This window comes from Notothenia rossii (genome assembly GCF_949606895.1).
Source record: "Notothenia rossii genome assembly, chromosome: 3".
In the NCBI taxonomy this organism is placed as follows: Eukaryota; Metazoa; Chordata; class Actinopteri; order Perciformes; family Nototheniidae; genus Notothenia; species Notothenia rossii.
This window is the reverse complement of record NC_136901.1, coordinates 78,271,859-78,292,086: the sequence shown is the minus strand read 5'-3', so window position 1 is coordinate 78,292,086 and position 20,228 is coordinate 78,271,859. Positions and strand designations below refer to the sequence as shown.

The window sequence follows — 20,228 nt, the reverse complement described above, 5'->3', positions numbered from 1 at the left end:
TGACATACTCCCAATCACAATCAGAGAGATTCAGTGTCTTTAATCGCTTATTAGGCTATAGATAAAAATGACTGATTCTAATTGAATAACATTACTGATTCTTATAACACCGTAGCAGAATATGAAGCAGCTTTCGTGTTGCTATGAGGACGCCTGTCCTGAAAAATAGCAGAGATGAATCAGTCCTGAGAAAACAGAAACACAAAGCAATTCAGAGCAGTTGCGAGAGGGGAATACAAACAGGATTTATCCTTTCTCTACTAGTGTATGTGGAGCTCCTGCTGAATGCAAGCAGTTGAACTGTTGGCCAAGAGCACCAAACTTAATCTGCATGTTGTTTATCAAGTGTGTTGTTCAGGCGAGAAACAACAACTGAACTCCCTTGCATGCTGTAAATGCTTATAAAGCATAAAAGCATATGTTTCGACTGTTTCTTTGGCACTATTGGACATTTAGATTGTGCAGAGAAAATGTTTCTAGTTAAAAAGAGACAGTGTTTACAGTAATGGCAATACAACTTCTCTCCTGCTGGTATAATTGAGGCATTGAGTTTTTTTATATAAAGGCTAAATGTTTTTTTATCCAGAGTTAAACAACTTTAATAGCTTTAGGGTGCTTTGTTGTACTGCTCTGTAATTGTTAAAGATTTTTGTGAAGACAGTGTGAAGTTCACCGTTAGGGCACAGAGCTCTCCTTCACATTTCACAGTATTAGCGCTCTGAGCTCATTGTAATGCAACAGTATTAGCTGAATGTTTGTATCCGTGCAAACAGGCAGGGCGCTCTCAGCAGCTGCACGCAAAAATACAAAGCAGGGAATTTAAATCCTCGCTCAGCCCATAAAACAGATGGTGTGATTGAGATATACATAAATTCCTCAGCTTTATGTTCCTTTAGCTTAGTTATAATCTCCACATAACTTCGTGTTACAGTTAAAAAACTTCTCGGGGAACAAAAACAACAAAAATAAAGGCAGTTTGAAATAAACATACCAGTATATACATTCGTCATATCTAATCAGAGCACTGGCAGTTTGCATTTACATCCCCTCTGTGTAGCTAGCGGTTCACAGATAAATCAGCACTGCTTATCACAAGTCCTACAGTAGCTGGAGGATGCACTCACAAGTAACACAACGTTCAAAAACAAGGCCTGTATACTGAGCCCACTGAAATATCTGTGCAGTATATCCCCCCCCCCCCCCCCCATTTCCATGTGTAAGCACTACAGAAATCATACCCAGGAAAAACACCCACTGAAGCTGTGGACTTTGAAACAGGCAGACATGACACACTCACAAGCTTTGAGTCTCTCTTTTTGTTCTGTTTCAGGTGGTGTCCTTCATAGCTCTGGGCCTGATGTCCATCCTGATCCCTCAGTGCTCGGCGTTTGAGGGGCTGGTGGTTGTGTGTGTGTTCCTGGGGCTGTGTGATGGCTGCTTCCTCACCATGATGGCTCCTATAGCGTTCGAGCTGGTCGGGCCCATGCAGGCCTCGCAGGCCATAGGCTACCTCCTCGGCCTCATGTCTATTCCTATGACCGCGGGTCCACCCATCGCTGGTGAGAAGCAAAACACAGCACTGATTAGTGACCCAGAACGAAGTCGCAGTGATCTGGCTTTTTGCACTACTTCAGGATGTTGGCAGTAACAGAGCACAACAAGCTGATTGATGTTAGCAGTCAAACAGTGTGTGGGGAGTTCAGGGAGAGGAAGACTAATGCAGAGCAGGATAGATTGTGCAACAGATTGTGTTTACTGTAGAGAGGTTTGGGCTTGTGGCCAACTGCAGGCTGTCTCTAGGGATTTGTCTTGAGGAGAAAAAAGCACACAGGTTCAGATTGCACTACTCACCTCCTCTTATATCCCCTCTCTACTCTTCACTCTAATAACACAAGTGTATAGAAGAGTACCAAGCCAGGCCATTCATTCGATGACTCATGCATCCTCGGGCTCTCTCTTTCCAACCTCTTTCCGATCTCACACATAATGTAGACTGTTATACTACAAACACTTTTCTGGCCTCAGCTCAGCACACTGGAGGTTTTTTTATTAATTTTGGATATTTGTCCATATTTATCAAGCTGTTTGATTCATAAAAGTAGATACATTCAACAACAACATTTTTTTTTTTTTCATGACGACAAGTTTGAACATGTCTTGATATTCTTTATTTATGTATCGAAGGCTATGCTATGGAATTTCAATGCTGATATAGAAGAAAAACCAGGAAGACAATCAGTTGATTAGTTATTTACAGAAAATAAATTCTGATTATTTTGTCAAACAAAAACAATCTTAAAGTCTCTCCTCGTCCTGCGGGAATTTTCCCCTATTTTTTTACATTTCAGTATATGGAACAAATTATTGATGAAATCAAGAAATGCAGATGAACTGATAAAGAAAATAATGGTTAGTTGCAGCGATTAAGTATAGCATACATTCCTTTCTTTAACATAGTCTTTTGTTGTTCTCTGTGTTAGCAGAAATATGTGGATAAAATATAGTCTATTTTTGAAGGCAAACAATAGATACTGATTACATTCCAGTTTCCTATTTTGTTATTTTCTTTTTAAAACAAATGGAACTCACCCCTCTTTAAAATTGCTGATCATGTACTGCCTAAAAATGTGTCTACCCTTGTTAGAACCAGCCCATGTGCTTGTAGAGACTAGTAGCAAAAGGTATTGAACCGTCTTCAGACATAGAGTACAGTTTAGTGACATATGGTTTCAGTTTCCCATGAGACGAGCCGCGGATGCAGCCGTATATCCTGAAAAACCTGTAATTGATATGATGCGGACTATTGTAATCTGGAGTATATATATTACACATTCTACTTAGTTATTACATTTTGTTAAGTATTATATAGCCATACATTTACTCTACATCCCAAACAAAGGCAGCTACCTTCCTGTTCCTGTTGTCCTGTACAGGCTGTTCAGTTCATGAGCAAGAATGCATACGTTACATGCAATAATGTGAGGGCCCTCCCCTCCCCCTGCTCTCACGTAGCAAGCGGCACATTAAACATGAAGTGCACCGTGGTGAACTGGTTGACCTTGCTTTAGATCGGTTGGTAGTTTGTTTGCCTTATCTCAAATGCAGATAAATATAGCATGTGAATGTACGTACTACAGACAGGGTGAGGTTTTAGTGCATGATTTTATTACAATCTCCCTGTTGAATTCCAATGTTAAGATATATTACAGGATGATTGTGTCCAGAACGTGTGGTGTCACTAATATTAATACTGGCAGGTTGAGACGAACTAAAAACATTTGCTTGCCAAATCCAAGGAGATTTCTATATGTTCACTGCCAATGATGTCACAGTGTGCTTACTCACGCTGGAGCACACTTCTACATAACTGCAGCAAAGTGAGACATTCAACCACTAGAGGCCAGCAAATAAAACTCTTTAAACTGGTTTTACATCACCTTTAGAGGAATACGTCGTCATTGTGGGGAAATATACAATTTTTCTTTCATACAGAGTCCATTAAGTGCTCTTTATTTGGCAAAGTAAGTGTTTTAGGAAGAAAGCTCTGGGTCTGAAAAGTGATACCAATGAAGGAGTGCCTCAAGACTGCTTTCTGTGTCATGGCCTACAGGGGGCAACTCCACTGGTTGCAAAAAATGATCTGATTTCATAGAAGTCTATGAGCATCTGACTTTCCTTCTGCCTTTATCACCTCAGTAAACATTTCTCTAACGACTTAGTGGTCTCACATTTAGTCAATTATAGTTCCATTAGAAGTAAAAGACACCACAAATCATGGTATGCTTGAGGCTGTGGCTACCTTATGATTTACAAGTTGCCACCATGTTGTTGTCCAGTTTGGAAGTTGTTGAGTTTGAGTCCCAGTTCAAACCCTTTCATGGTGTGTTTTCACTTCATTGTAACATTTTGTTTGCCTGAAAATGTCTTGTTTGGTGTCAGTTGTACTCCGCCCTATCCTGTCACTGCTAGTTAAAAAAAACAAGATGGTGACAGCTTTAAAGCAAGATGGCAATGGACAAAATAATAAACTCGAGACAAAACCATAGTCCAAATACCAATAGTTGACATAACAGTTGCTACATCAATAATCACAATAACATTACCTGTGTCCCCCTGCCTCCACGGCTCAGGTCTCCTACACGATTACTTTGGGGACTACACCGTGGCCTTCTCCCTTGCTGGGGTGCCTCCCATGGTGGGGGGGGTGGTGCTGTTCTTTGTGCCCCTGATTCACCGCAGGCTGCAGGCAGCGGCTTCACCAGACGAGACCTCCACCCACATGCTTCCCGCCGCTTCACCAGCGGAGGAGCAGAAGAGCTGCTCCAACGGAGACATCCTGCCGGGCTACACTGACGTAGAGACACACATCTGAGTCACACCGTTCAAAGGTTACCTACTTTGTACTGAATAGTTTGAAGCTTAGTAACTAATTAATTATTTAAGTTGTTATTTGAATGAACTGAAATAAATGATATTACTAGTATTATACTGTTTCTAAAACTTCCTTTCAGGGATGGCTCACTCCAAAGCATTAAAGAGGACCTATCATGCTAAATGCACTTTTTTATGTCTTTTATACATAAATATGTGTCCCCGGTGTGTCAGGGAACTCACAAAGTGTCAGAAAATAAAACCCTCTCTTTTCCTCCGTAACCAAATCTCTAAAAATGGGGATACAACGGAGCTGATTCAGATTTGCGTCCGATATGACGTAATATCGGAAATGTGGGCTGGCTTTACGCCCACGGCCCTATCAGAAACGTTACTATCAGAAACAATGCCGGACGTAATATGGTCTTTGTTTACATTAGCAAGCATCGCTAACACTCAGAGCTAAGCTGTACTGGAGAGAGTATGTGTAAAATAGCAAGAAATAAATAAAGGAATGCCTGTTGCTCAAAAGGGGGCGGGGCCAGCAGAGAATCAGCCATTCTCTAACAGGGCTGAAATAGAAGGATTTCGAGCATAGATCATGTTTGTATATAGGGAAATATGATGCATACATATTTCTTCTTCAAATATCTTACTGTTCTTTTGCTTCTTTTCCAGGTATTCAGCCCACCAGCCCCTTTCCTCATCCTTAGATTTCCCTCCTTTCAACCATGGACTTCCTGTCGGCTGACCTTTAACCCTCTCACCCTCCTGGACTCTCATTGGCTATTTGTTACTTTCATGTGGAGAGAAATTGAAAAGGGCGCTCTGGCTTCAAGCCACAGAGAGGACAAAAAGAAGTCTCATCAGCGGTGGATGATGGGAATGTCTAAGGAGGAAGCACAGTCTCAACTAGGATTGTTTAATCAGCGTGGACTCTGTAGTAACATATAAAGAGGAAAGAAATGAAGTGATTTTAACCGACAGTGGTTTCTGATATCACAGCATTAATATTGCTACTACCTAAAAAAAATGCCATGCTTTGTTTCTAGATTGCATATAAAATCTTAGTTGAGATAAGAGGCATATAAAATAAGAATGAGTGAAGGGATACATTCACACTTTCATGTTGTTCCTCATGCATCTAATTCTTTAACACAATGCCTTTTACTTAGTTTTTGTAGCTGACTCACAGGTTTGCTTTATTCTATTTTTGCAGTGTACTGCTGTGACTGCTACACGAGGAACACTAGTTTATTTTATAAATGTCACAGGAGGTAACAGACAATTCTTCTGAGAAATCATCCACCCGACACAATCACCTCAACTCAACCGCACACTCACACCCAGGGTCCAAAATAATGACCTTAACTCTGCCAGCCTCCCCGAATGGGAGTCAGATGGGATTGCAACAGTTGTTGACTCACAGTGGAGTGTTAAATATTTTTCACGGATTGAATTTAGGTCAGTGACTTGGCGGCTTGTTGCAGTTTAACCTGTGCAGTCAGCAGGGGGGGGGGGGGGGGAGGGGGGGAGCTGTGAGAGCTGTGAGAGCTGTGCATCCGCTGCCTGGATTCCTTGAAGTTAACACTACAGTTGATACAATGTCTTCTCGCGAGTCAGTACAGCCTGAACTCTCAGCATGTGTTTTTTCAAATCATCTTTTTCTCAGCAGAGTGCTAGACAAATATACGTTTGTTACGGAAAATATTTCACAGTAGATTTTTTAGTGTGCACACTGTATTCCTGTTGGAATCATGCAGTTCTAAATGGAGATAGACCCTGTTGGTAATATAGACTTATTTTTAATTTCAGATTCGTATCAGTTTATTCTTTCCTCAGTGGGAATGTGCGTGTGCAGTTTTAAAAGTAAAGGCAGTAACAATGTCACACTTTGTTGATGAGAGGGGACTACTGAGATTAAAGCTGCCAAATGGACTGAGTCCTCATCGGACCATTTCACGGATAATAAATTCAATATGCTGCTTTCGTTACATTTTTAGTCATGAGGGTAGACACTCACTTTTTTGGCAGTAATAAAACTCAAGAGGACAGTTTGCAGCTATTGTGTTTCATAAACATTTGGACCACTTACCTCTGCACTATATGTTTTTTGAATCATAAACTTTAATGGACAGATGTGAAGTAAGCTGCAATAATTGACTGTTTGAGTTACACTCTGTGGTTGAATGCTTAACTGAGTAGCAGAGAGGGGCGTTGGTACACAGAAAGAACGGAGACTCCCTGGTATTCAGGTGCCATTCTGCCGATCCCCCTCTTTGCTGTCCCTGCCATCACTCACCCGGCTTCTTGTGTTACAGAAGAGCCTGAAAGCTACACAAACCTCACTGCTGAGTGTAGTTGTTGGGGCTACAGGAAAACCAGTTCTGAATAGGAAACATACATCAATACCTCAGCAATCAACAATCCTCAGCAAAACCAGTTGAACAGGTTCTTTCTAGTTAATAATTTCTGTGTAGTGGTTCTGCTTTTGGAATCTGAATCAGGTCTCAGAGCACAAAGCTGCCAAATGCCTGTTTTCAATCACCATCGCTTCCTTAGAAACTTCATTTTGAAACTACAAAAATGTGGAAACGTCAAACTTCCATTCCCTATAATATAACAGTTCATGCGTAATCCATATCCTTCTTCTTTATTTTGCCTTATCCATTTGCCCCTTTGTTCCTGATGCTCAGCATTCCTACTCTCTCACCTCTACCTCCGTATTTGGTGGCTTTTGTATTGCTTGTCTTTAAGACAGCCTCATTCTCTGTCTGTTTTGAAATGGAGTTCAATACATGTCTTATAACCTTAACTAAGTTAAACAAAAAGACACTAAACCATAATCGGTGTAGACTCACAAATTGGTTTAATGTTTCCTGAAAGAAAACAAAGAGACAGGCCTCTAGTTTGACTGAGGAAGTGAGACAGGAACAAAAGGTAGTCGTACTGAAATGTCCAAGTAGTATTATATATGTCTACACAGTTTGAGTTTGAAACCCATCAGCCTCCAAACCAATTAGAGCCACATTAACCTGAACATGGAGCTCACAGTAATCGGACTGGCAACTCTGAGCCCTACTCAATCTTAAAAATAAAAGTGCTTATATAATATTATATTTATACAATGAAAAGCTTTTATTTAACTAAATATATTCCTCCTAAAAATCCGTGTTGCGGATTAACTAGTTACATATAATGTAATTAAACTACAAAATGTATATAATGTATTAAATTCAGAGAAAACTATGTAATAGAATTACGTTTTTTTATCAAAATGTTGGTTATTACAATCGTTTTCCTCCAAAGAAATGTATGTTGAACAAATGATTTACTTGTTACAACTGCACGTTACATTGAAGAACTTTCTAAAAGAGGTGCAACGGTGTAGTACTGTAGTATTGATGTTTACACTGCTGTTTTAAGCTTATTACCCAGTTTCAAAAACGTAATCAGATATAATAAGTGAAATGATTTCAACAAAGTTATTAAATCGATTTAACTTTAACCTTTGACATTTCTAAAGTAACTGTTTGAACACTGCTTATAAATAATTGAAAACTGTGAAATTCAATTTATTTACTGCTTGTGTTAAAAAAGTTGCAGGAGATGATTCTTATAAAAAAAAGTGCATAAAAAGACAATCTATGGACCTAAGATGACTGGAACATTTCCGACCACACTATAAAGACAGAGTTTTTACAGAAATTGTATAAAAGATTTGCTTGTTTGATAATCATTTCTTTTTCTAACTTTAGTTTTGTTACTGCTCCAAGTCATTTCTGTCAAACCAGAGGCCTGTGTCCCCTAAAGTCCCGCAATCTGTCCAAACTACTTCCTCCGCCTTATCGGAGGCCTATGTGTTACTACGCTCAGAACGTATCCGTCCCAACAATATTGACTAGAATTGAGTTTTCTTTGTAATTTCACTGTGAACCTGTATCCTTTTTCAATGTGTGGTTGTGTCTTTACCTTGTTAGATAGCAGCCTGACATCACTGTTGAAGATGAGACGAGGACTAGAGGCAAGACATTTTAATCAGCAGTAACCTCAAATATGCCTTACATTAACTGAACCAGTTGAACAACCAGATGTAGATTTAAGACTAGAGTTCATTTTTCAGATCTTAACTTGTCTTTTTAATCACTATTTTACTTTTCTTTCTTTCTCTGTAGTCATTGTTAACGTTGGATGAGTTAGACTCACCCAGTTCCTGCTCATAACCAGCCGAGTGCTCTTCTTGTAAAAATAACTCTGACGTGTATAAACATATGTACTTTATATACTTTGTAATGTTCTTTTAAAATAATCATTTAACTGTTTTTTTGTTTCAAACAATAGATATTTTTTGGGTTAGTGTTTTTAGTGATTCACTTCTTTAATGACTACTGGAAACGGTTGACTTGGTCTGTCTGGTCAGATTTGAAATATAAAAGTGAAGGAGCTGAATGAATGAAGAATGATACAAAACATCAGATGGTTTTCTATGGATCCAGTGTTTAGCTAGCCAAAGTCTTTTCGTCTATGCAGCTGGGCTCGCAGTCCATTTCCTGTGACCACTTCACAAGTCAAACTCTAAAAACCATGAAGATTACTTGGACTTCTCACCTAAACTTTAAACTGCTAACACTATTTAATGTCTTGGACTGTCTTTTCCAATTAGAATGTTTTTTGTTTGACTTTCAGAAAGTCCCTGACAGTCAAATTGGTCAGATGTAACATTTCTACATTCTACTTTTCTTTTCTTGCATTCGATGAACAGTTTGCAGGTCTTGGAGGCACATTCAGGCACGTTTTGGTCTCTTAAGGTGTGACATTCTTTTAAGATCAGTTCAAAATAGATTGAATTAACTCAAATCAGCATGTGTCTTATTTAATTATCCAATCAGTGTGTGGTGTTGATCAAATAACGCTTTATTTCATTTAGCTTTTGCTTGAATTTACTGCTGATATCTTTTGGGTCAGTCGCCAGAAAACAAACCCGGCCTCTCAGTCTCACTACATTAGATTTCCTCTGGCAGAAAATAAAAATTCAAAACAAATGACTTCAATATTGATCCTTGTTATTCTACGCTGCAACGTGCCATGCCCTCTGACCTCAATCTGTGCTTTCCCCTCTGCCTGAAACTGTACAAACACTCTGTGAAACAGGATAGCTGAGGGTCTTTACATCATGAAGCTAAAAGTTCAACACCTCATAAAACTGCTACGGGCCACCTCCAGCAACAACACCAGTCATCACTTTCAATATTCGTGAAGGAAATATTTGATTGCTTTTAGTCACACATTAAAGATGTCTTTATGTGCTCCATATGTTGTAGAGACCCTGTGTTAATCGTGCTTATTTTTCACTATCTCGGCGATCACAACTATAAATACTTTGTTTAGTGATATATTTCTGAATGGCGGCTTTTGGCCCTTCCCACAGCCTTACATCAGGAAATATGAGTCATATTTCCTTGCAGGGCTCTGCTAAGCTTTCTTTCTCCAGACCTCTAAGCTTGCTGCAGTTAAACCTCTATTGCCTCTCTTCACTTCTTAAAGCTCTGTCCTTCCTGTACAAGCTATACCTTTTTATATGAATACATACTTTTGTTTTTAGTCATTTTACAAAATGTTCTAACAAGGCCAGTGACGCCACAAGATCTAAAATGAAGTCATGCTGCTAGAAAAATCTGTCATTTTTTGTGTTTTTTTTTTCCTTTGTTGAAGTAATTTTGAATCTGTATCAAAAGAGACACATTTTTTTCTATTAAACCAACAATAAAGAAGTAATATGAAAACAACCCATGCTAGCCAGTCACTCTTTTGTTGTCCGTGTGCTTTCAGTCTCTAACTGCCTCACTTCCACGCTGCAGGCAGTCATGTTGGAGATTAACCCCAGACCCCTTTGAATGCACAAAGACGTGAACACTGCTGCTGTTTAGGGACACACTGAATGGGTCTTCTATCATGTGATATGCTCATTATCACCAAGGCAACGCTGCTGAGATCATTCAGGCAGCAAGTCCTCCCTTGACTCACCATTCCCCGAGTTAACCTCAGTATCTCACAGCTGTGCAGAAGAGGCTGCAGAGTTCTTTATGTTCACACAGGGAACTGTTGTTGTTGTTGTACGTGTCACAAGCCCAAGCATACACCACTTGTGGAGCCTTGCTATATGCTAGCTGGAGGCTGTTTTTTCTCTTTTGGAGAAATAAGCGTTTAACTGGGGAACAAATATATCTCTTATTAAACAATGAGGCAGTTATATAACTGATCTGACCTTGTTCTTTCTTTCAATACTTTATATATACTGTATGTGTGTGCAACTTGATGTTGACAGGATAACAACTGGTGACTTCTAGAATTGTGTGAGTAACATTCTGTTTTTAGACTTCTCTGTTTCAGTGTGTGTAATCTGTATAAATGCTCTGTAGTTGATCTGATCGAAATTGTGATTTTAAATCTCAAAACCGCTACAGTATCTGTCTGAAACTTGGGACAACTCATTTGACTGAAACCTTAAAACTGAACTAACTGACTGCAAGGGTTAACTTTGATTTAAACATTTGTAGAATACTAAGAGCTTTATTGAGTCGGTGTAACTGTATTAAGGGTTAAACTCATAACTTTATAACTTGGGCTTTAATGTAATTGTAAAACCATTGTGCAACTGAAAAGACAATAACAACTTAGGAGGGAGCCAGTCTAGATTTCCTTTTGAGGGCCACCAGCTGCAGAGAGTTAACTAATTAAAGGGGCGTGGCCCCACAGCTGTGAGAACTCAGCAATCAGGTGTCCATTTTTTGTCAAAAGGTAGCATTATCCTGGACATTAGAGTCCTGCGGGAGTCACGAGGGAGGCAAATCCTACTCAGATTGAGCTAAGTATCGCTGGTGTTTTACTTTATTTTCTTTAGTTTTTTAGCCCCTCATGCTATAATCATGTGTATTTTCTCAATTCCTGTTTATGTGTCTTCTCGCAATTATCACTGGCCCCGTCTATCTCCTAATCGATATAACCGGCCAGCTCTCGTCTATCCCACATGCTCCACTGAAATCCAGCATCCAGTTTCAGGGGGCCTGTGGAACTGCCAGTCAGCTGTTCCTAAGGCTGACTTCATTTCTGGCTACGCTTACCTGCAGTCTCTGGATTTCCTTACTCTCACTGAGACCTGGATTACTCCATCCAACACATCCACCCCAGAAGCTCTCTCCACAGTATATTCCTTCACCCACACACCCAGACCCTCTTGCAGAGGAGGTGGCACTGGTCTCCTGCTCTCTCCCAACTGGAGCTTTTCCCTCTTCAAGCTACCTAACTTCACTCCTTCCACCTTTGAATTCCATGCCGTCACAGTAACCCATCCTCTACAATTAACCATTGTTGTTGTCTACCGTCCATCAGGCGCCTTGAGAGACTTCTTGGAGGAATTAGATCATCTCCTCTCACACATCCCTGAAACTGGCCCTCCCGCTGTACTTCTCGGAGACTTCAACCTCCAGACAGGGAAGATAGACAAACTAACATCTCTGTTACCCACCTTTGCTTTCTCACTGTCTCCATCCCCACCAACTCATAATGCTGGCAATGTCCTTGATCCCATATTCTCAAGGAACTGCACTACTTCTAACCTCTCTGTAAACCTGCTCCATACATCCGATCACTTCTTAATTTCATCCTCTCTACCCCTTTCCAAACATAACAAACTAATCTCTTCTAATTCTGCACCTGCCGCCGTAACCTCCGTTCCCTCTCCCCCTCTACCTTTGCCTCATCGGTGCTCTCAGCCCTCCCTTCCTCTGACTCGTTCCAACTCCTGCCTCCAAACTCTGCTGCAGAAACCCTCCTCTACTCTCTCATCCTCTCTGGACTCTCTCTGTCCTCTCACATCTTGGCAGGCTCGTCAGTCCCCTCCTGCTCCCTGGCTAAATGACGCATTGCGTGCTAATAGAACCATCCTTCGGGACCCTATCCCCCCCCTCAAACCTCCTTCAGACTATCGCTCCTGATATTCTACCGTTTCTCACCCATTTCATCAACACTTCTCTAACTTCTGGTCACTTTCCAAACAGTCTCAAGGAGGCAAGAGTAAACCCTCTCCTAAAGAAACCCACTCTCAACCCGTCTGATGTTAGAAACTACAGGCCTGTCTCTCTCCTCCCGTTCCTGTCTAAAACACTTGAATGCGCTGTCTTTAAACAACTCTCCTGTTATCTCCATCAGAACAACCTTCTGGATCCGCACCTGTCTGGTTTCAAGGCAGGTTACTCAACAGAAACTGCCCTCCTTGCTGTCTCTGAGAAACTGCACACTGCTAAAGCAGCATCCCTCTCCTCTGTCATCATCCTTCTGGACCTTTCTGCTGCATTCGACACAGTGAATCATCAGATCCTCCTTCGCACTCTCCAAGAACTTGGAGTTTCAGGCTCTGCACTTTCCCTCCTCACCTCAAAGACCGCACCTACAGGGTAACTTGGAGAGGGTCCGAGTCCAACCCTTGTCAATTAACTACAGGGGTCCCTCAGGGCTCTGTTCTTGGTCCCCTCCTCTTCTCCTTGTACACAAACTTGCTCGGATCTGTCATTAGTCCGCATGGTTTTTCATACCACTGCTACGCTGACGACACCCAACTAATTCTTTCCTTTCCCCGCTCAGAGACCCAGGTCGTCGCACGCATCTCTGCTTGCCTAGCAGACATCTCTCGGTGGATGTCTGCTCCCCACCTCAAGCTCAACCTTGACAAGACTGAACTGCTTTTCCTTCCAGGAAAAGATTGTCCCAATCTTGACCTAACAATCAACATCGGCCCCTCTGTTGTTTCCCCGACTCAGACTGCAAGGAATCTGGGTGTGACCCTAGATAACAAACTGTCCTTCACTGAAAACATCGCTGCTACAACCCGCTGCTGCAGATACACGCTTTACAACATCAGGAGGATACGTCCCCAGCTGACCCAGAAAGCGACGCAGGTTCTGGTACAGGCTCTCGTCATCTCACGCCTAGACTACTGCAACTCCCTCCTGGCTGGTCTACCTGCATGTGCCATCCGACCTCTGCAGCTCATCCAGAATGCAGCGGCTCGTTTGGTCTTCAACCTTCCTAAATTCTCCCACACCACACCGCTCCTCTTCTCCCTTCACTGGCTTCCGGTAACTGCTAGAATCCACTTCAAGACACTGGTACTTGCATACCTTGCTGTGAATGGATCTGGCCCTTCCTACATCCAGGACATGGTTAAACCATACACCCCAGCACGTGCACTCCGCTCTGCATCAGCCAAACGGCTCGCTGCACACGCACTGCGAGGGGGACCCAAGTTCCCATCAGCAAAAACACGTGGGTTTGCTATCCTGGCTCCAAAATGGTGGAATGAGCTCCCCATTGAAATCAGGACAGCAGATAGCTTGCACATCTTCCGGGGGAGACTGAAAACTCATCTCTTTCGACTCCACTTCGATCGATAGAATTACTAACAAAGAATTGCTAACAAAGCACTTATATACTAATAAAGGGCTGGCTTATATAAAACCAGTTGAGTAGCACTTTAAATGTTTTAGCTCTATGAAACCTGATGTACTTATATGATTCTGTTTTCTTCAAGTTTGTATCTTGTTGGTCGAACACACTTATTGTAAGTCGTTTTGGAAAAAAGCGTCAGCTAAATGCAATGTTATATATATTTTATATATATTTTATATTTATATATATGAGATCAGATAACAAAACAAGAAATCAAATAGCAGGATACGGGACATACTGTAAGTGCACTGGAGATAACCTGACGAGCACTTTGCTTTTGAAACTATAAGATTTACACCTGTGTTCTAACATGTCTTTTTTATATAAAACAATACACAATGGTATACAAATCTGAAATTCTCAACTTCTACAGTACACTTCCTTGTGGTTCTGTTTTGTGCCAGCCGCAGCACCTTTTGAGTGTGTCATCGTGGCTTCATAAGCTTTATGTCTATCTTGCTATTGCTTTATCATCCACAGGGTTTCACTTAGTGACCATTAATAAACTACCGCTTGAATGACACAAAACCAATGTTTGGTTAAAATTATGCTAAACTAATATATGATACATTTCTTATTTATCACACCAGTTTGATCACTTATGTGCCAAGAATCTAACAGAGAGTGGAAGGTCTACGTAGCATCTTGTATGTCCCAACCTACAAAACCAAAGGATAATGTGTGGGGGAGAACCAGCGAGAGAGTGAGACAAAGAAAGAAAGGCATTTGGATAGAGCTGATGCACCCAGTCGAACAAATAAAAACTCTACTTGCCAGGAGCTGAAGGGAGACTGAAACACCTGCAGCAGCCTGAGTCGATGCTGTAGAGCTCAGGGTTGTCTGTCTGTTCCTCCTTATTTTGGAATAAAATTAATTTGTTAGATGGATACACATTATACAAATGTACGCTGTTTCCATTGTACTGTAAAAAAACTGCAAAAAGTCCAAAAGTGTCTCCACACAGTGCAGTGAATGTAACACTGTAGATTGTCCAGTAGGGGGCGCAGCTGAATCATTTCTGTGTCAGGATCTAGAAATACTTTCTTAGAAATATTGTATTGCCATTACACACGATCTTATGAATTATCTTTACTTTTTGACAGTGATAATGATAAATACGGGTTGTCACAAACTGGCTCATAATTATGTGAGGGAGAACACACAGTGTGTTAATGTGTTAAATGTTTTAATTAAGTAAATTATTAAATTATAAAACAGGGTTAACATTTCTGAAGAAAGACATAATGAAACAATGAAAAAAACCTGAAGCCATCACAATTTAGCGAAGTCATTTCTTATTTCTTTGTCATAATAAACATCTGGCCTCTCTCACATTAGATCACTATTTAATAAAGCATAAATAATCCAATTATAGCATGCATTTGCAAAAAAAATAAGGGAAAAAATAAAATGGGAAATACACCAGATTGTTTTACATTTTTTCAGACATTTGTAATATTTTCAACTGAACTCCAATCTGGCATTTTACAGGCTCTCTCATAGTTACTCTTTAGGCAAGGCAAGGCAAGGCTGTCACGATTCTTATGTCATATGATGTCACGGTTTTAGTTTGGTGTGTCTGGTAATGGGTTTTTGCTGTTCTGTTTTCCTCCTTGTATATTATCTGGTCCTTCTCCGTCGTAATTTTCCTTGTGTCTGATTGTGACCTGTACCCCTTGTGTGTCTCCTGTGCTCATCATCACCAGCACTGCCCCTGCTTGTTTTCACCTGTGTCTTGTTGTCATGTGTTTAAATTCCCCTGTCTCCCAGTGTTCAGTGTCAGTTCGTCTTGTCTCTTGCCATGGTCAGGTCTATGCTCTCTTTGTGCTTTTGTAAAGTTTTGTTCCTCACTACGTGAGCGCTTTCATTTTGTTCTCAATTTTTGTCATCTCAGCTAGAGATTCGATAGTGACCATTTTTTGTTCATCTTGCTGTTTCTGGAAAATAAAGTATCTTACCAATACTTTACCTCTGTCTCCCGGGTCGTGCAATTGGGTCCTACATCCTGAGTGTCTGAGTTCATAACAAAGGCAAGGCAAGGAATGAAAGACATTGAGACAAAGGCATTTAAAAACAGTCATTAAAAAGAAAAGATAATAAAAGTACATGAATAAAAAGTACATGAATAACAAGTTACAGTTTAGTTTAAGATGTGAATAGTTCACACAGAAGTTCCACTTTACTGATGAACACAACGGCTCAGTTTCAATTAAAAGCAGCGACAAAAAGATAAGTCTTCAGCCTGGATTTAAAAGTAGTGAGTTGCAGTGGACCTGCAGGTTTCTGGGAGTTTGTTCCAGATTTTTGGAGCATAATAACTGAACCATGTTTAGTTCTGAATCTGGGGACAGAAAGCTGACCAGTCCCTGAAGACCTGAGAGATCTGGATGGTTCATAATTTAGCAGGAGGTCAGAAATGTATTTTGGGCCTAAACCATTCGGTGCTTTATAAACCAGCAGCAGTATTTTGAAATCTATTATTTGACACACAGGAAGCCAGTGTAAAGACTTCAGAACAGGAGTGATGTGATCCAATTTCTTAGTGTTAGTGAGGACTCGAGCAGCGGCGTTCTGAATCAGCTGCAGCTTTCTAATAGCCAAAATGGTTAAACAGCTCCATAATTGAGGGCATAGATTCCTGTGGTTTTGACACATATAGCAAAATGTCATCCGCATATAATGACAGTTGATGTTTCTGCCCTTTAATGGAGACAGGTGATATTCCGGGATGCCGCCGTATACTTGTGGCTAGTGGCTCTATGGCTAAAGCAAATAAAAAAGGTGAGAGCGGATCTCCCTGTCTAGTGCCACGATATAGTGGGAACTGGGAGGAGATATTCTGGTTAGTGATCACACTAGCTGTGGGATGAGCATACAAAATCCGTATCCAGTCAATGAACATCTTCCCAAAACCAAATGTCTCTAGGGTCAAATACATATATGGCCACTCGACCTGGTCAAAGGCCTTCTGAGCGTCCACTGAAATCACAACTATCTCTGTATTGTGCTCAGCATAGTATGTTAAATAGGCGTCGTAGGTTGAAATAAATATGCCTATTGGGAATAAAGCCTGTTTGATCGGGGAGTACAATTGTCTGGATATAAAGCTTCAATCGGTTAGCTAGAATTTTGCTAATCAACTTTGTTTCATTAGGGATCAGTGACACAGGTCTGTAAGATGAGGCTTCCAGCTCATTCCGGCCCTTTTTCAAGATCAATTAAATATTTGCATTATAGAGCGTTTGAGGCAGTCGGCCATTTGACGCTGCATGTTTAAACATACGCAGCAGCAGTGGGGATAGTTCCTTAGAGAAGCACTTGTAAAATTCTATAGTGAATCCAGCCAGGTGCCTTATTATTTGGAGATTCACTAATTGCTTTTATTATCTCTTCCATAGAGATGTCTTTGTCTAGATCCGCTATTGCTTCACCGTTGAGATGAGGCAAGTTCAGCTCAGAGAGAAATGACTTATTTGCATCTGTATCCCAATTACCATTGGACTTACACAGATTTGAATAGAATTCCATGAAACGTGCATTTATTTCTTTAGGGTCAGTGAGGACCGTGCCCATGTCTGATTTTATTCTCAGAATTGCCCGGGAGGCTTGTGCCTGTCTCAGATGTCGTGCCAGCAATTTCTGAGGTTTGTCTCCTAATTCAAATTGCGTCTTTTTAACTCTGTTCATCTGTTTACTAACCTGAGTGGATACAATTGTGTTATATTCATCTCTTTGGGAAACTATAGAGTTTAATGTGTCGGGGTCTCCGGAGGCTCTGTATGAACGTTCTAGCTGAGACACACTTTCATCCAGCTCCACTAACCTCCTTTCTCTTTGTTTTCTCCTACCTACTACATAGGATATGATGCTGCCCCTAAGCACTGCTTTAATGGATTCCCATAATACTGAATCATCCACATCACCTGTATCGTTTGTAGCTATAATATCAGGCAGCCTGACCGACATATTTTAGAAAACTTTTCTCTTTTAAAATTGTGTTGTCGAATCTCCAGGTGTGTTCGCTTTTATGGTTGTTAAATCTGATATCGAGTGACATGGGAGCATCACTGATCAAGATGTTGTGGTATTGTGTAGTCGCTACACTAGAGATCAGCTTAGTATCCAACAACATGAAGTCAATCCTTGAATAGGATTAAGTAGGGTTAAGTAGCCTCCAAATATCAACTAAATGTAGGTTATGCATAGTATCTTTTAACTCCTCGCTAGGTTTACTGTTCACGGACGACCTTTGGGATTGCTTATCTAGCAAAGAGTCCAAGACGCAATTAAAGTTCCCTCCCATTATAATGTTTGTGTTGCCAACATCTGGAATTCCATTCAAAACTGTCTGAAAAAATACAGGGTCGTCAAAGTTTGGACCATAAACATTAATCAACGTGACGGGGGCAGAGTTGAGTGTGCCTGATACAATTATAAATCTGCCATTTGGATCACTGACTGTACACCTATGTTCAAGCGAAACATTTTTCTTAATGATAATGGCTACCCCTCTAGCTCTGGCACCGTAGTTTTACTGGTATATTCGTGGTCCCCATCCCATACGTAGTTTGTCTTTAGCCGTATTCTTAATGTGCGTCTCTTGAAGATACATAACATCAGCTTTCAAACGTTTCAAGTGTGCCATTATCTTCCCTCTCTTAACAGGGTGATTCAAACCTCTTACGTCCCAGCTTACTATCCTTGTGATATCACCATTATTCAATGACATGACACATCCCCATGCTTATGTAATAACTTATTGTGAGAACATGTAACCAATTGTAATGCAAAGAAGAAAAAACACAAACCGCCATTAAATTGCAAAAACCTAGTATATGAACTGCCGCTGATGAACAATACAAACCAAACACTGCGCTGTCCTCCGGGTCCCTCTGCCTCCCACTCCCCTCTGAGAACTAACACCCCCAAATCCAAACTTCCTGAGCTCGTAAAATACCATAATAGAACACGTACATGTCCGCTTCCTCCTCACCTGCAGAGAGTAATCAAATGCGTCTCAGCTTTAAAGTTAACTGTCATCGTTGTCCTTAATCCTGTTTAGCTGGTCTAACGTGACACTTGCTTGTCATCCAGAAACTTCTCGGCATCCTTCGGGTTGTTAAACGTGCGCTTATCTTCGCCGACTGAGACAACGAATGTAGCCGGGTGACGGAACCCGCATCTCAACCCCGCGGACCTGCACCTGGTCCTGGTGTTGTCGAACTGCTGCCGTTGTTTCATCACTGCTGGGCCCAGGTCCGGGAAAATAAAGATGCGTGCTCCCTCATGTTGTAAAGAGAAATTATGTGAGGAAAGTCTCAGTATCAGCTCCTTTACTGAGTCATAATGGATGCGGGCGATCAGTTGACGAGGGCCATCTGTTGCTGCTGCCCGTACACGGACCCTGTGTGCGCGGTCCACCTTAACAGGTTTATTGTCGAAGTTATCTTCCCCCAGTAGTGCTGGTATACATTTTGAAACAAAGTCTGTTGGGTTGCCCTTTTCCATGCCTTCCTTAACAACTATTATCCGAATGTTTTGTCGTCGAGAGCGAGAGACGATGTCGTCCACCCGCCCGTTGAGCTGGCTTCCTCAGCCCATCTTGAGCACTGGTCTTCCAAAGCTTTGATTCAGGTCTCGTGTTCGTTCAGTCCACCTTCGGTAGAAATTACTCTGTTCTACCTCGCCCAGTGACTGTTTCAGACCAGCTATGGAGGCATTGAGCAACTCGAACTTCGAGTCTACATTTTGATTTAGCTGATTGATAACTGCCATGATGTCTGTCCTCGTCGGAGCCTCGTCCTGATCGCTGCTAGCATCCAGCCTGATGCTAGCGCTAGCCTCGTCGCTAATTTCATCTGTGTCGTAGTTTGTTTCTCGGTACTTTTGCTCTTCTGCAGTTTCCCCATGTCTCTGTTACGCTTCAACATTTTATACTGCCGACTTTTGCAGGCCTCTCACGAAGAAATTTATTGTTAAATTATATATTTTTCTGAGGAGGAAGCGGAGCTTCTCAAAAACGTGACTACTCAATATACAGCCAAACCGGAAGTCTTAGTAACTGTTTTAATGTGACTGTTGAAACTCAGGTCAGAGTCCATGACTACACGGCTTTATCTGTTGTTTTGAACATTGCAGACTGAAGCTCAGCGCTAACTTTTATACGTTCTGCCTTGGCTCCAAAAACCATTACCTCAGTTTTATCTTTGTTTAATTGGAGAAAGTTCTGACACATCCAGTCATTGATTTGTTCAATGCACTTACTCAGTGTTTTAACTGGAGGATAGTCTCCTGGTGAAATGGTTATGTAAATGTGTGTGTCATCCGCATAGCTATGGTAACTTATTTTGTTG

General features: G+C 41.1%; 1 protein-coding gene and 1 long non-coding RNA gene across 5 annotated transcripts in view; one reads left to right on the top strand and one right to left on the bottom strand.

The window, feature by feature from the left end:
• Positions 1-14,756, top strand: part of slc16a2 (solute carrier family 16 member 2) — a 32,223-nt gene extending 17,467 nt beyond the window's left edge. The window contains exons 5-7 of one of the 3 annotated variants that reach the window (XM_079672303.1): positions 1,331-1,559; positions 4,131-4,388; positions 5,050-10,157. In XM_079672303.1, the coding sequence (XP_079528429.1) occupies positions 1,331-1,559; positions 4,131-4,372 (471 nt within the window). In that variant the 3' untranslated portion in view covers positions 4,373-4,388; positions 5,050-10,157. Of the gene's footprint in view, positions 1-1,330; positions 1,560-4,130; positions 10,158-14,652 lie in introns of those variants that run through there. The other 2 variants (XM_079672304.1, XM_079672302.1) reach the window with 2 other exon arrangements.
• On the bottom strand, positions 14,045-19,941 carry LOC307033739. 2 transcript variants are annotated; one of them, XR_013806631.1, is made up of 3 exons: positions 18,833-19,941; positions 15,834-15,888; positions 14,045-14,728 (listed from the first exon to the last, which is right to left on the bottom strand). It is a non-coding gene; the product is annotated as an uncharacterized lncRNA (long non-coding RNA). The 2 variants fall into 2 exon arrangements; XR_013806632.1 differs by having other exon boundaries at positions 18,869-19,941.
• Between the last annotated feature and the right edge of the window lie 287 nt (positions 19,942-20,228).